Consider the following 15,677-nt stretch of genomic DNA (forward strand, 5'->3'; position numbering starts at 1 on the left):
AATCATTATTTACGAGAGTGGGAAAGAATGAACCAGGAAGATATAGTATGATTGTCTGGCAGAATTAAAGACTCACTTGAGGTTCATGGTCATGAATTTAAAATGAGATCAGTCAGAAGGGTTTTAAGTTTTCTGGAGCCATATTTAGCTGCAAAAATGCAAACACACTATAGGCAAAAATGTAGAAACAGAAGAGATGAATTTAAACAGGGTATATTCTTACTCATGGCTTTAACTGTACCTACTATATTGACGACTCCTAAATCTTCATTTCTAGAGCCACTGAAACCTTCTAGCACAGAAATCTTGAGGTGATTTCACAGTCAAAGCTCTAAGTGAAAGGAATTTAGGTAGAAAGGGAACATTTGTTCAATACTGGTTATGAGAAAGGCATTCTACTATGTGCTTTACATATATTATCTCACGTAACTCTCGTGACTCTTCTCATAATAACCGACTTCATTTTACAGAAAACTGAAATTCCTAAAGATTAACATAAGGTGAAACTGGGACTTAAACCATAAGTCTCTATGACTCTGATTTTTTACTCTATCATAGTACTTACTCTTCTTTTTATAAATACAGTAATTGGGGTTAAGAGATATTAAATGATTTGCCCAAAGTCAAACCCTTTTCTAATGGTACAGACGTCGTCTCCCAGATGGATGCTCTTTGAGCATCACCATTGCTAAACTCTCTTTTACACTTCCTGCTCTGTCATCTCTGTGTTCAATCTGTAACTAGCTTAGGTTGTTCTTTTCTTCAATTTTTTTCTGATATCTATTATCTTCTATCCACTTTCTCGCCCTTTGCTATAATATTATAGTTTGGGCCCTCATCACTGATGCACAGATTACCCTAACAGCCTCCATCTATCCCTCCTCAACCCATTTACATATAAGCTAGTCACTTCTTTTCTCTGAGGCTCTTATATATAAACTATAAATAATAAGATATCCACAGTACAGAATCGTGAAGATTAAATAAGCTCACTTATCACATAGAATAATTATCAATAAGATTAATAATTATACACTGTAAAATCCTACTGAAATGTAAGCTATTATTATCTTAAGATATATGAGGGCAGACACCACAACTTACATTTATTTTACCTCGGCTCTAGGCATCTGGTATAAGTTCAAATGCATACTTAGTTGGCTGATTTCTTGCCGATCTTCCATACCCTTACTAACATTATCTAACAGACCAATCTGATCAGGTACAATCTCCTTTATGATAAAGCCTGAACACCAAAGCTATGGTATAATTAAGCCTGGTCTTATTTAATTATAGAGTGCATAGTATGACTAAGTCCTGTATAATCAAAGTAGAGATGTTCCTGATGAAAAACCCTATCTTCCGCCACAGAGAATCTCCTAACTTCATACTATCCTTTCTATGACTGTCTAACTGGTGAACTCCTATCCATCATCCATCAAAATGCAGCCAAAATGTCACCACTTTGGTAAAGTCTTCCTGACTCTCTCCTCTGCTTGCCGGCATCTCATATGATCCCATAAATTTAATTACCCATTTTCATAATACCATTAATTCCCCAGTTCTATAATTGCTTATATCATAGTACCTCCCCAAGTTTGTGAGGAAATATATTTCTGGGCAACTAAAGAGTTAATGAGAGGAAAGTTCTTCTTTATAGAAGAAGAACTCGAGCTTATCAGTGCAGAAGAAGTAAAAAAAAATTGGAATATAACCATTTTGCAAACCTCTTATGAAAAAAGTGACTAGGAAAAAATGACCAGTGGATACAAAACAGTGGTTCTCAATCCTGAGTGCCCTTTAGAATCACTTGGGAGCTTTTCAAATATACCTCTGCCTAGGTCCCACACCCAGAAATTACGATTCGGTTGGTCAGAGGTATAGTCTCACTGGTGTTTTTTAAAGCTCCCGGATGATCCTAATATGCAGCCAAGGTTAAGAATCACTGCCCTAAAGTATGCTGTACATGGGGACCTTTCTAATAAGTGGATCAGGATGATAGCACTGAATCTACTGATTAACCTTATAGTTACTAAAAATGGGAGACAACCAGACATTATGCGTCTCCTTATACAATGTAATAGGAAGAACAAAGTACCAGTTATGTGCCAAAAAACTGAACCAGAATCTAATCAGAACTCTAGATCTAACTACCAGTCTACAGAAAATATGGGGTCATGTAATGAGACAGTAAGAGGATGTAACTGGCCAAATCTAAAATGTGGGAAAATCAACAGGACAAAATATCATGGTCTCTTTAACAAATAAACAGCATGGAAAACGTGTGTCTGTGTGTGTTATGTGTGTTTATGTATGTATAAGAAACTGTTAAAATTAAGTGACTCAAGAGACCCAATGCCATGTGTAAAAAGACATGTTTAATGAACAGGTGAATGAATGAATGAATGCTAATTAGAGAGAAAAGACCCATCATTATAAATGATGAATTATTAAATCTTGTACTTTGAAAAGCAGGGCCAGATGTGGAAAAGGATGCAGAAGCACAATAATTTTGTTATGTGAATTAGTGAAATATTTATCTGTTTCTGTCATGGTCACATAGAACATTTTCTAAAATACTTCAATGTACTTAATGTTTGCTTTTTAATTTATATTTGTATTTCCTTAAAATTTTGAGTAAAGAGAAAAATAGAAACAAATCATTATGGGTCAAATATAACCACTGTTTTTCTATTGGGTATGAGATACAGTTGTTCTGTATTAGAGCTGTCCGACAAAATTTTCTGTGATGATAGAAATGTTACATATCTGTGTTGTCTAAAACTATAGTCAGTAACCATACATGACTACTGGCGCTTGAAATGCGGCTAGTGTGACTGAGGAACTGAATTTTAAGTTTTTAAAAATTTATATAATTTAAATCTAAATAGCCACAGGTGGCCATGATCAGACAGCACAGTTCTAGATGACTATAGCTCTCCTTTCTATCTGCAATATTTCCCCCTTCCTTTTGACCTAATTAAGTCACCACATCCTCTCTTATCAATACAAGATCTTGAAGTACAATGTACCTTTCCTTTTCTACAGGTATTACAATTGCAATTTTACCTTGATTTGTATGATTGTTTCATTAACTTTTGCTTCTCCAACCTGACTCTTTAGGAGGGAGTTTGCAATGTTCACTATTGTACTGCTGTCACTACAGTGACAATCAAATATTTATTAAGTAAATGTTACTATTAGATAACATCATGTAGTTGAGTTTTTGTGATATATGAAGGCTTTACATTTCTCCTAGTTCTATGTGATTTGATCCAAAATTTAGAGCATCCTTTAACACGCACATAATATACATACAAAGTGAAGAGAACCGTCCTATGAACCCCAGGTAAACATCACCCAACTACAGAAATCAGTAATTTACTGATACCACTCGTTTTATACACACCACTGCCCCTGCCTTTATGCCCTGTGTTATTCTGAGGTAAATCCCAGATATCACTTCATCATATTATTATACATTTTAATACATGTTTCTAAAAGACAAGAACTCTAATTTTTATAAATGTAGCACCGTTTACATATAAGTGACTATTATCATAACCGAAACAAGAATCACTATTTATCCAGTGTTCAAATTTCTTCAACTGGCTGAAGATTTAAAAAAAAAAAACACTTGAAGAAACTGAGTTATTATTCTTAGGGTCTCTCACACCATGAATCTGGTTGAATTAAACCCCTGTGGTGTTGTTTAACAGAATTTTGTTCCATATTTCCTAAAAACCTGGAGTTGGATCTAGAAATTCGATTTGATTCAGCTTCAATTTTGTTAGAAAGAATACTCTGTAGGTGGTGTCTTAACATCCTCTAAGTACATAATACCTGCTTGTATATCTTTATGGGATGTTAGCAGCTATCAGTGATTATTGTCTGATAATAATGATACTCTAATCATCATTTTTCCATTTATTAGCTGGAATTCTTCCTCAGGGAAAAGATTTCTGGTTAATCGAAATTTATATGTGCAGAACAGATTATATTTTAGAGATAAGGAAGCTAAAGCTCAGAGTTTCTGACCTGAACAAAGTTACACAGCTGGTTAATGGCAAAGCCAAAATCAGGCTTCAGGTCTTCTGACTCGGAGTCAAATGCTCTTTTCAGTATACCATTCGATTGGTCAGATTAGATAATAGGAGAAAAAAATGTGAAGCTGGCTCAGTGTAAATATGTACATGCTTAGAATTTAAATCTAGTTTTAAACATTCAATTCCATTCTTTTCTATTATTTAAATTATTGAGAAATCACAGTATGAAAAAGTTCAATTGTTTTCACCTCTGCTTAATATATTCTTTTTCTCTACATTTTAATCTTAGGAAGTAAATACTTTTCTAATAGAAAATTACTACCTTATTGCATATAAAACTCTCCATCAAACCAAGATTCTGTAAACATTACTTACAGGTAGGAGACTAAAAGGATAATTATACTATAGGATCCACCTTAAATATATTGAACATTTCATAACCACATTTAATTAACTTATATGATTTCCAATAGGAAAGACTGAAGCTAAGGTCAAATTCAAGTTTAAAAAGTACTGAGTACCGGGACTTCCCTGGTGGCGCAGTGGTTCAAAATCCGCCTGCCAATGCAGGGGGCAAGGGTTTGATCCCTGGTCCAGGAAGATCCCACATGCTGCGGAGCAACTAAGCCCATGCACCACAACTACTGAGCCTGTGCTCTAGAATCCTCAAGCCACAACTACTGAGCTTGCGTGCTGCAACTACTGAAGCCCTCGCGCCTAGAGCCCATGCTCCCCAATAAGAGACCCACCGCAATGAGAAGCCCGCACACCACAACAAAGAGTAGCTCCTGCTCGTCGCAACTAGAGAAAGCCCGCGCACAGCAACCAAGACCCAATGCAGACAAAAAAAAAAACCTCAATTAATTTTTTTAAAAATTTGTAAAAAAAAAAAAATTGTAAAGAAAAAAAACCTGGGGCTTCCCTGGTGGCACAGTGGTTGAGAATCTGCCTGCCAATGCAGGGGACACGGGTTCGAGCCCTGGTCTGGGAAGATCCCACATGCCGCGGAGCGACTAGGCCTGTGAGCCACAATTGCTGAGCCTGCGCGTCTGGAGCCTGTGCTCAGCAACAAGAGAGGCCGCAATAGTGAGAGGCCCGCGCACCGCGATGAAGAGTGGCCCCCACTTGCCGCAACTAGCGAAAGCCCTCGCACAGAAACAAAGACCCAACACAGCCATAAATAAATAAATAAAAATTTTTTAAAAAATTGTAAAAAAAAAAAAAAAACTGAAAAAAAAAAAAAAAAGCACCACTATGGATCAGGTACTGGTGCTAGAGTCAGAGGATATGAAATCAAAGTCAAAAACATGTACTTCTAACCTCTGGGTCTAAGCTCATTTAGGCTATACTCCTTATCAAAGACAGTTAAGTCTCAGTGGCCTCCTACACAATTATTCAATATTTTTTATGAAAATAAGACTTCAAAGAGTCTTTCTAAAACATAATACAAAGATCTAAACTCAAAAAAATTATTCTAGTTTCTTAAATTACTGAGGACAAAAATTATATTGATAGATGCTAACTCTGGTTTTATGAATTCTCAATGGTAAGATCGTTTTATTTCAATAATACAGCACTTATAGTACTCCAAAATACTTTTCGAGATAAAACCTAGATCTCAAGTTACTTGTTTGAAACGAAAAGTGTCCAAATCTATCCTAAGTCTCTCTTTCCTAAGTTTGGGAGATCGCTCCTAGGAAAAGGAGACACGTACCTTTCCATGACAGCCAAGCACTCCTTTCTCCAGGTAAATCGACTCCCTCGTCGCAGTCGGAAGGTGCCAGATGTAGCTGAGACTGGGGGAGGCGTTTGTCTCCATTCCGGGTCCTCTATTGGAATGGGCGCGGGTCTCATACTTAGCGTAGCCCCTGAAATAAACGAAACTTTTTTGGGCAAATATCTTGCAATTTACTAAAACCAATATGACAAATATATCATGAAATCAACAATAAACTTTTGCCCCTTCACTGGAAATTGCAGGCCCAATACATTTGGTATTTATATTTTAAAAAAATTATTTGACCAAAATAAAAATCCAAGGAGACAAAAACTCTTCCTTAGGGGCTTCCCTGGTGGTGCAGTGGTTGAGAATCTGCCTGCCAATGCAGGGGACACGGGTTCGAGCCCTGGTCTGGGAAGATCCCACATGCCGCAGAGCAACTAGGCCCGTGAGCCACAATTACTGAGCCTGCGCATCTGGAGCCTGTGCTCCGCAACAAGAGAGGCCGCGATAGTGAGAGGCCCGCGCACCGCGATGAGGAGTGGCCCCCGCTTGCCACAACTAGAGAAAGCCCTCGCACAGAAACGAAGACCCAACACAGCCATAAATAAATAAATAAATAAATAAAAATTAAAAAAAAAAAACCTCTTCCTTAAAAAGTCCATCTATTTTACTTTACTTTGCTTTACTTTACTTATTTTATTTTGCCACACTGCGTGGCTTGCAGGATCCTAGTTCCCCGACCAGGGATTGAATCTATGCTCTCAGCAGTGAAAGTGCAGTGTCCTAACCACTGCACTGCCAGGGAACGCCCCCATTATTAATTATTTTAAATGTGTTTTTTTTTTCAGTTAGTCATTTGTCTTTTATCTTTGTTTACGTCAATTTTTGAAACAAAGCTCAAAATCTATCTCTTCAGGGGAATAAGGACATACAGTCTTTGGCCCAGTGACAACTCTTAATCAGAGTATCTTCCTCTGAAAAATTTCTCTTGAAATTCCTATTTGACAGTTTTAATCTTTCTGAACAATATATCCTACACGTTCAGAACCTTCCATTACCATTCAAAACACTTCTTGTTGTTGAGAAAATGGACCCCTTTAATCAATGTATGCAGGTAGGAGAAGAATTTAAAATAACACTAATTGTTGCAAACACTTTAAAAAAAAAGTCAAATATAGCATCAAAAGAAGAGATGAAATTTGATATGTTTTTAGTCTATTAACTAATTCAGATCTCCATAAGTCTACTACCTGTTAATGCTATACTATTTTTTTACCTCTTGAATGTAATAAAACCAATGGAAAAAAATGTACAATTGAGATATTTTACTAAATCAGACTAGACTTTTCTCAACCTGAACTGATGATAATGCATGTATGCATATACTTCTTTCTTCATAACAGGAATTATACTCTATTTATTTTACCTTGTAATTAATACCAAGGGTAGTGTTTCTACTTTACTACACACAGATTTGTTTCTTGATGTCCCCTTAATGGCTACATCTTTATATGTACTGTCTCATACAGATGTCCAATATTTCAACCAATCCCGATTTTCCTTTCCAAACCTGTTGTCCTGCATTCTTTCCCATCCAAGTAAATGGCATCCCTATTCTTTAAATTGCTCAGCTCAAAAATCTCAGAATCACTTTTGACTCTGCTATTTTTTCCCACCTACTATATATCTAATCCACAGGCAAATCCTGTCAATTTTATCTTCAAAATATATCCAGAATCAGACGAATTTATATTACCTTCACTGCTACCACTTTAGAGTAAGCCAGCATCATCTCTCCTAAGCATAATTCCCTGCGATAGGTTCCAAGGATGGCCCTTCACAATAAGTCACACCTCCTGGTAATCATGCCCCTGAATCTGGGCTGGTCCTGTGACACGTTTTGACAACATGGACATAGTCTGAGGCTAGGTCATAAGAAGCTTTGCAACTTCTGATGAGATCTCCCGGACTGCTGGTTCTGGGGGAAGCCAGCTGCCATATAAGAAGTATGACTACCCTGAGACCACGACGTTGTAAGGAAGCCACAGCTAGCCACGTGGAGTGAAAGATGCCCAGTCTGCCTCCAGGTGCTCCTGTGAAACCCACCCAGGCACCAGACATTTGAGGAAAAAAGCCAGTTTGGACATTGTAGCTGCAGCAGACACCATGTGGAGAACTGTAGAACCCAGCTGACAGAAATAAGGCTCTAGACATACAGCCCTAATATTGTTGTGTGGTAGCCAGCTTCCAAGGTGGCTCCTAAGGATTGCCAACTCCTGGTATTCACCTCGTTGTATCAGGATTAGTTTATGTGACCAATAACATATGGTAGAAGTGATGATATGCCACTTTCAGGGATTAGACTGTAGAATACACTGTGGTGTCTGTGTTGTTGCTCTGGCTCTTAGATCACTTGCTCAGGAGAAAACTAGCTGCCATGTAGTAAGAACACTCAGCAAGCCAATGGCCAGGCCCATGTGGAGGACCTGCTATCTCTGGCCAATAGGCAATAAGGAACTGGGGCCTGCCAAGACTCATGGAAGTGACCTTAGAAGCAGACTGTCCTGCCCTGGTGACCGCAGACCTGGCTGACAGCTCGACTACAACGTCATGAGAACTCTGAGCCAGAACCTCCTTAGCTAAGCTGCTCCTGAATTCCTGACCCACAGAAATTGTGAGATAATAGATGTTTGTTGTTTTCAGCTGCTAACCTATGGGGTAATTTGTTACACAATAATATAGAACTAATGTAAGGCATCACAACCACCTCCAGTTGTTTATTTCCCCAATTCCCTGACACACTATTATTAGTATAAGTGTTATTAATTATTCACATTTATAAATTTGGCAGGCAAAAAATTCTCTTTAATATATAAAGATTTCACTATTAGTAAGAATGAGCATCTTTTCCTGTTTCTGACAATTACTTCTCTTGTGAATTTATATCTTTTGTCCTTTTTTCTTTTGAGTTATTCCTCTTATGGGTGTGTAGATACCATACCAATTGCTAGTCATATAGACTGCAACTATTTTTCTCCAGTTTGTCATTCATCTTTTTATTTATGATGTGTTTTGTGATCTTAATTTTTGTACAGTCAAATCTGTTAATCTGTTCTTTTATGGTCAATGCATTTTATATAACTCAGAATATTTTTATAGTTTTCACTTTTGTTTAAACTCTTAATAGATGTAAGATTTCCTGTCATGTGTGATGTAAAGTAAATATCTGACTTCTTCCTCAAACGGGCAAGTGTGTCACCAACACACTAGAGACCCACTGGCTTGAAAGGTGCGGCACATTCTGGCCTTCTGCCACACTGACACACAGCCACACTCGTTCATTTACATATTGTCTCTTTTTGGTACTATAATGGCAGAGTTGCATAGCTGTGACAGAGACCACACAGCTTGCAAAGCTTAAAATATTTACTATCTGGCCCTTTATAGGAAGAGTTTGCTAACCCCTGATTTAAAAAATTCCTGGCCTACACACTATGAAACTCTAAACTGAAACCTTTCTTTAGGTAGTTCAAGAAAGAGGGTTCCATTCTGCCAAAATAACTTGGCAATTAGGTCTGGGCCCAATTCAAAGTTAACAAAGTTTAGGCGTAAGAAGGAACTATGGGGCTAGAGGGTTTCAAACTCCTTGTGTTGGTACTTTTTGGAATGCAAGCAGGATTGACAGTATAATGAGGGCTCTGGAATCTACCTAAGCTAGATTATATAAACTTTATTCTACAGCCATGATAAAAGGTCCAAAACGGAGCCAAACTTGCTACCATGGCTAATAAAGACAGAGGTAGAAATGACCTGGTTAAGGCAGCCAGGTCCTCTCATCCAAGGTCTGGCTCTGGTAAAAGGATAGAGAGTTTCAGGGCTTCATTGGGTGGAGGATGAGAAATAGGTCAGTGAGTTGCTACTAGCAGGCCATATCTGTAACTATGGCATGCTTCTTAGAGTGATAAATGGGCACAAATAAAACAAAGAATACAAAGAATCTTAACCGAGTCATGAGGTTGAAGGAAATAAGCCAACTGATAATAATGGTTCTTCCCTGGTATTAGGGTTTATTGGTAATGTAACTATGCTTCTTTACAATATCCTGTATTGTCCAGGTTTTCTATAAAAAGGAAACTTAGATGAAATAAAATTGGCCAGGAAGGAAAAGAAAGGGGGAGAGAGGGAAGGAGGAAAAAAAAGAAGAGAGAGAAGTAAGTAATGGCCTGGTTACTTTAAAAGAAATCAAGGCACTTTATGCACAGAAGGTGGAAACTCCGAATAATTTCAAACTTGTAAACATACTTAATTTGAAACATAATATTATCATATTTCTTTTGAGGTTTTTGTCTTATTCCTTTTTCTTTTTCAGTGTAGTAGTATTTAAAAATAGCACAAGAGGGAATTAATTCCCCGGTGGTCCAGTGGTTAGGACTCTGCATTTTCACTGCCGAGGGCATGGGTTCGATCCCTGGTTGGGGAAATAAGATCCTGCAAGCCGCGTGGTAAAAAAAAAAAAAAAAAAAAAAAAAAAAAGCACAAGAAAAACTCTGGAAACACTACAACAAACAGATTTGTTCTAGAAACCTGTTCCTCTTGCTTTGGTTGAAACGGATGGAGAGCAATGAATAACCCAAGAATGGGTTCACAATTACGGAGGAACATTAAGAATTTAAATCCCTCTGAAGTAAAATACAGGCATTCTGGATTGGCTAAAGAACCCACTATTTTCTTCCCTGTAGGAAGCGTGTTACCTGTGTTCTCTACAGAAATGTTTTTTTCTCCACATTATATCTGGGCCCCCATTAAGACAAGATTTTGCAGATTTATCTAGCAGATCTAAACCCAGAGAAAACAAAACGAAACAAAACTCTTCCTAATTTGCTGATAGATTTTAACATTTTGGTAACTGTTCTCTTTGCATCTATAATCATTTTCTTGCTTATCAGGGTTACTTTTGGGTGAGCCTTTGCCAATCAGCAAATGAAAGAATGACTACAAGCACGTTATTACTGCTCCATTCATAGACACTAGCTTCTCCAAAAGTAATTTTTCATCTTCCCTCACGTCATACACATGATTTCCCTGAGGCTCTACTCCCTGCAACAGTGAAGGGAGGAGGCATACTCTGCTCTCCAAATTTACTTCATGTGCAAACTTTATTTGTTTAATTTAGAAATATGCAGAATCACCGCCATGAGCCAAGAGGAACTCATCAAACCCTGTCTGCTATAGTAATGTTTAAATTAGACAAGAGAGAGGACTGTTGAGCTTAATTTGATTAAATAAAGGGGCTCTTGATGTCAACCATGCTGAATTTAGTACTCACTACTTTTTAAAAATAGGCATTTTCTTGTAAATGTTTTCATAGGAAACAAAATAAAATGTACTTGATCAGTTTCCATCAGCCTATTTTATTCATAAGCCTTGGCAGACTTTAGGTTATGCTGGGAAATTCTGGTGATTGGTCTGTTTAGCAGAGAACTACACTGTATCTATAGGATTATCAGTAAAAATAACCTAAATATGCACTCTATTATTTTTCTTGCTGAGTCCACTGAAAGAGAGACTAAAAAAACCTATTCAAATGGATCCAGAGTGAAGAGGTTGAAAAAGAGAAGAACGTCAATCAACGTATACAGAGAGAAATGCTCTGAGCCCAGGAATAAAGGCACAGAATGTACAAATATATTTTGTTTGTTTTCTAAATGCTTAAATTTAGAGGGAAAAAAAGTACTTTTTCATCGTGTGAGTTTCCTTAATTCTGCATTTTTTCTCAGAATATATGCAAAGGGATGGTACCATTTACACTTCTTCCAATGAGCTACCTGTCCTGGACAGAGAAAAAATATGAAATAAAAGAACTATCAGTACAAATCACTGACATCTTATTTCTCTACCTAACTGCCTCTCAAAAGCAGGTCTAAACTATGTAAACCTAGGTTCTTCAGTTGTTTTATATCTTAAAAGCTATTAACAGGGTAGATGAATTTCTTTTTTGCCTCTCTCCCTCTTTGCCTCCCTCCCTCTCTTATTTTCATTACACTTTATATGTATTTTTGGAATATACAACACAAGTGCATGGAATAAAATTTAGAAAGACACAAAAAGTTTACATAGTTAACAGTGTCCCTGCCAATCCCATCCTCCCCTTCTCTCAGTTCTCCGCCACAGAGCTATTCTTATCAGTTCCTAATATACCCTTCCAGAGATGTTCCAAGTTTATATAATCATATACGTGTGTGTGTGTGTGTGTGTCTGTATGCCCCCTACATAAATGGCAATATACTATATCCACTGTTTTCTACCTTACTTTATTCACTGATGAATTTGATATTCCTACATATAAATTCAATTCATATAAAGCCACCTTTAAAAAAATAGCTATATAGCCTCCACAGTATTCCATTATACAGATATACCATAATTTATTTAACCACTACTCGACTGAAGGACATTTAGTTGGATTCCAATCACCTCTGCAATGACTGGCAAAGAAAATTCTGATGTATTATATAAAAGTGAATACTGACTAGACAGTAGATAAGGTATTCTTAGATGCTAATGTAATGTTAGTTCATCTTATCACACAATATTAATTTGGAACTATCATCATATAATAGTTCCAAAGTGTCCATGAAATAAGAAGAATAAATTCTTTAGCTAAAACCAAAGGTTATTTTAAACTCAATAAAATAAAACTGCATTTATCTAGAAAAAATTCTATACCATATTAGCTCTTTTAATAAAGGTGAAAGTGCAAAGAAAAACTTTAAAAAAATTAAATTTCAACTGGTAATATCCAATTACTGTTGATGCAACAAAAAGGACCAATTTGACAATTACAAACTTATCCCCTTCTTTTCAGCTAACTTTGAATTACATCCTACAGAAAACTAGAAACTAGACTACAAAGAACTGGACTAGGAAGCTAGAAAGAACTCAGAACTAGAATGGATTTGATTCTCAAATAAAAAATAGGAAGTCCTTTTACAGGGGGACAGTTGGTAATGCAACTTCATAGAAAAGCAAATGCATATAATTAGGGGTACTTACTGTTAAAAGGAGGAGGCACTATATCCTTAAAGAAAAAACACCTGCTAATCAACAGCTGGATGAATGCTGTTAGTCCTTTCCCATTTTCCTGTTAAAACTGGATTCCAATAGTAGTATTCCACAGTCGGCAGTGCTGTCGGATCAGCTACAACAATGCTGACATGATAGTCCGCCTTCCTGTTTCTAATGAATTCATTTTCCTGGTATCCCAGTCCCTGTCTGAGACTGAAGTCCAGTCCTGAAATCCAGTGTGGGAATTTAGCTTTACCAGCTATGATTAGATTCCATGTCAGGCACTGATCTAAGTGCCAAATCCAAGAGACAAAAATCCCTTCTCTTATGGAGGCTGATTACCTGGCACAGTTGACTTGAAAGACAAACAATGCAACTTTCAAATTCTTTATTGCTCTGCTGTATATATTTTGGAACATCTTAACAATCCCTCTGATATTCCCCCTGGTAGCCAATTGCTGGCATGTGACCAGGTTTATGAAGCCCCTGGGCACAGTTCCTTATTTACCTAGCCCAACTCTTGTTATCAATATCATAGCCTAAGCTGCTCTATTAAACAGACCAAGTGCCAAGTTTTTGTTCCTTTCCATCTGATTTGCTCTGCTGTGAGTCACGGGAGAAGTCAGCTCTTTGGGAAGACTGCTTAGAGCTCAGATGGAAGTGTTGTCTCAACATGAGTCTTTAGACTGCGCTGTCCTATATGGTAGCCACTAGCCACATGTGGTTATTGAGCACTTGAAATATGGCTGATTGCAGATGGCATTTGCTTTAAGTGTAAAATACACATTGTATTTCAAAGAAAAAGAAGGAAAAGGAAAAACAGAGAGAGAGAGAGGAAGAGAGAAAAAAAAAGAAAGAAAGAAAGGACTGAAGGAAGAGAGAGAAGGAAAGCTCTCATTAACTTTTGGAAGTGTTGATTAAATGTTGAAGTGATAATACAAGCATAAATATTGATACATTATCAAAATTAATTTTAGCTATTTCTTTTTAAAATGTGGCTACTAGATAATTTAAATTACATATGCATTTGCATTATATTTCTACTGAACTATGCTGTTTTAGAACATTTAACTAATGGCAGCAACAACAGAGTCATTATTTTGAGAGGTTTGCCTGTATATCTAGATATCATTAGAAAAATATCTAAAAATGGAAGTTCCTCTTTGTAGCAAAACTTTGTAGAAAAACTGCCAGCTAGTAAATATTGAAGGAATGCTAGATTACATCATCACCCTTTTGCAATCCCCCATCAGAATAACTGATTCAGGTGAGCATCATCAATGGACGCTAAGACCACTGGCAAAGCTTGTTGCAGAAAAGGCTATTCATCCAGCAGCAAAGTAATGCCCTATAGGTTATTTACAAGCTGCAAAAATAGGATCCGGTGGCCACCACTTTAACAAAGAATCAAACTTAGCAAATGAGTAGTGCTACAACCTGACACTACATGCCTCTTGACATGTGGTAACGTGAGGTAAACATTACCTACAAAGCATTTTGCCCCAATGTTTTATTGTGAAAAATTTCAAACATACAGCAACAATGAAAGAATTTTATAGTGAAAATCTGTACCCATACCATCTAATATTTTACTATACCTAGTTTATCACATATCCATCTCCCTATTCATTTTATCTTGATGTGTTTCAAAGTTAACTGCAGCCATTAGTAAATGTCCTCCCTTCATACAATCTATGAAGTACTCTTGCCAAAAAATATTTAACCTGAATCTAATCAAGCCTCTAATCCTAACTTCCAGTGTATGTGAAATACACAGGCTACAGAGGAACAAGTTAGTCAACACTAAGAGGATATAGAAAAGCCCAGAATGTGAGACATTCTGTAAGGTTAGATGGTTTAAAAAGTTTATGTCATGAAAGAAAAATTTTAAGTGACTAGTTTTAAGACTCTAAAGAGACATAACAACAAATTCCAATTTGTCAATCTAAATCACATACTATTTAATGAAAAAAAAAGCTGATAAATCAGGAGTACGGGATTAACAGATACAAACTACTATACATAAAATATATAAGCAACAAGGATTTACTGTATAGTACAGGGAACTATATTCAATATCTTGTAATAAGCTATAATGGAAAATAATCTGAAAAAGTATATATAATTGAATCACTTTGCTGTACAGCTGAAACTAACACAATATTGTATATCAACTATACTTCAATTAAAAATTTAATTAATTCTAAAAAAAAGCTACAAAAGACATTCTTGCAACAACTAAAGAAATGTGAATATGGACTGAATATTAGGTGTTATTATGGAATTATAATTAATTTTCTTAGACGTGATTCTAGGGGCTGTGGTTATGTAAGAGATTACCCTTTTTTCAGGAGACGAATGCTAAAGAGAGAGAAAGAGTATGTGTTTGTATACACACATACATACATTTTAAAATTTATTCATTTATTTATTTTATACGGATAAAGCAAATATAGCAAAATGTTAACAATTATTGTATCTACGAAGAGGATAAATAGGTGTTAGCTGTGTTGGTCTTTTAACTTTTCTGTATATCTGAAATATAAAAAATGGGGGGCTGGGTAGATTAAAAAATTCATTGCGAAGAGATTGATACATTCTGTTCTGTTTTGTCTGCCTGAGCCTTTCAAAGTGATCTTTGAAAAAAAAAAATCTAACCACATATACACACACAGAAATATGTCTCTATAACATTATTTCCACCTCAGAGCCAATGCTATTATTAGCTAAGAGTCTTCAATACTCGATATTCAAATTGATAATTTAGTCTGTAAGCAAAGGCTTTAATGCTGTAGTACTACAGAAGATAGTTCAATCACAAGGTTAAACTTGAGACTGATCTC

General features: G+C 36.4%; 1 protein-coding gene across 9 annotated transcripts in view; it reads right to left on the reverse strand.

The window, feature by feature from the left end:
* The window catches only part of HMBOX1 (homeobox containing 1), a 180,209-nt gene that overhangs the window by 35,693 nt on the left and 128,839 nt on the right, over positions 1-15,677 (reverse strand). For all 9 annotated transcript variants that reach the window (XM_007192712.3, XM_057547847.1, XM_007192711.3 and 6 more), the window contains exon 6: positions 5,761-5,914. In XM_007192712.3, coding sequence (XP_007192774.1) covers positions 5,761-5,914 — 154 coding nt within the window. The remainder of the gene's footprint in view (positions 1-5,760; positions 5,915-15,677) is intronic.

The sequence above is a fragment of the Balaenoptera acutorostrata genome, chromosome 6 (genome assembly GCF_949987535.1).
Source record: "Balaenoptera acutorostrata chromosome 6, mBalAcu1.1, whole genome shotgun sequence".
Classification (NCBI taxonomy): Eukaryota; Metazoa; Chordata; class Mammalia; order Artiodactyla; family Balaenopteridae; genus Balaenoptera; species Balaenoptera acutorostrata.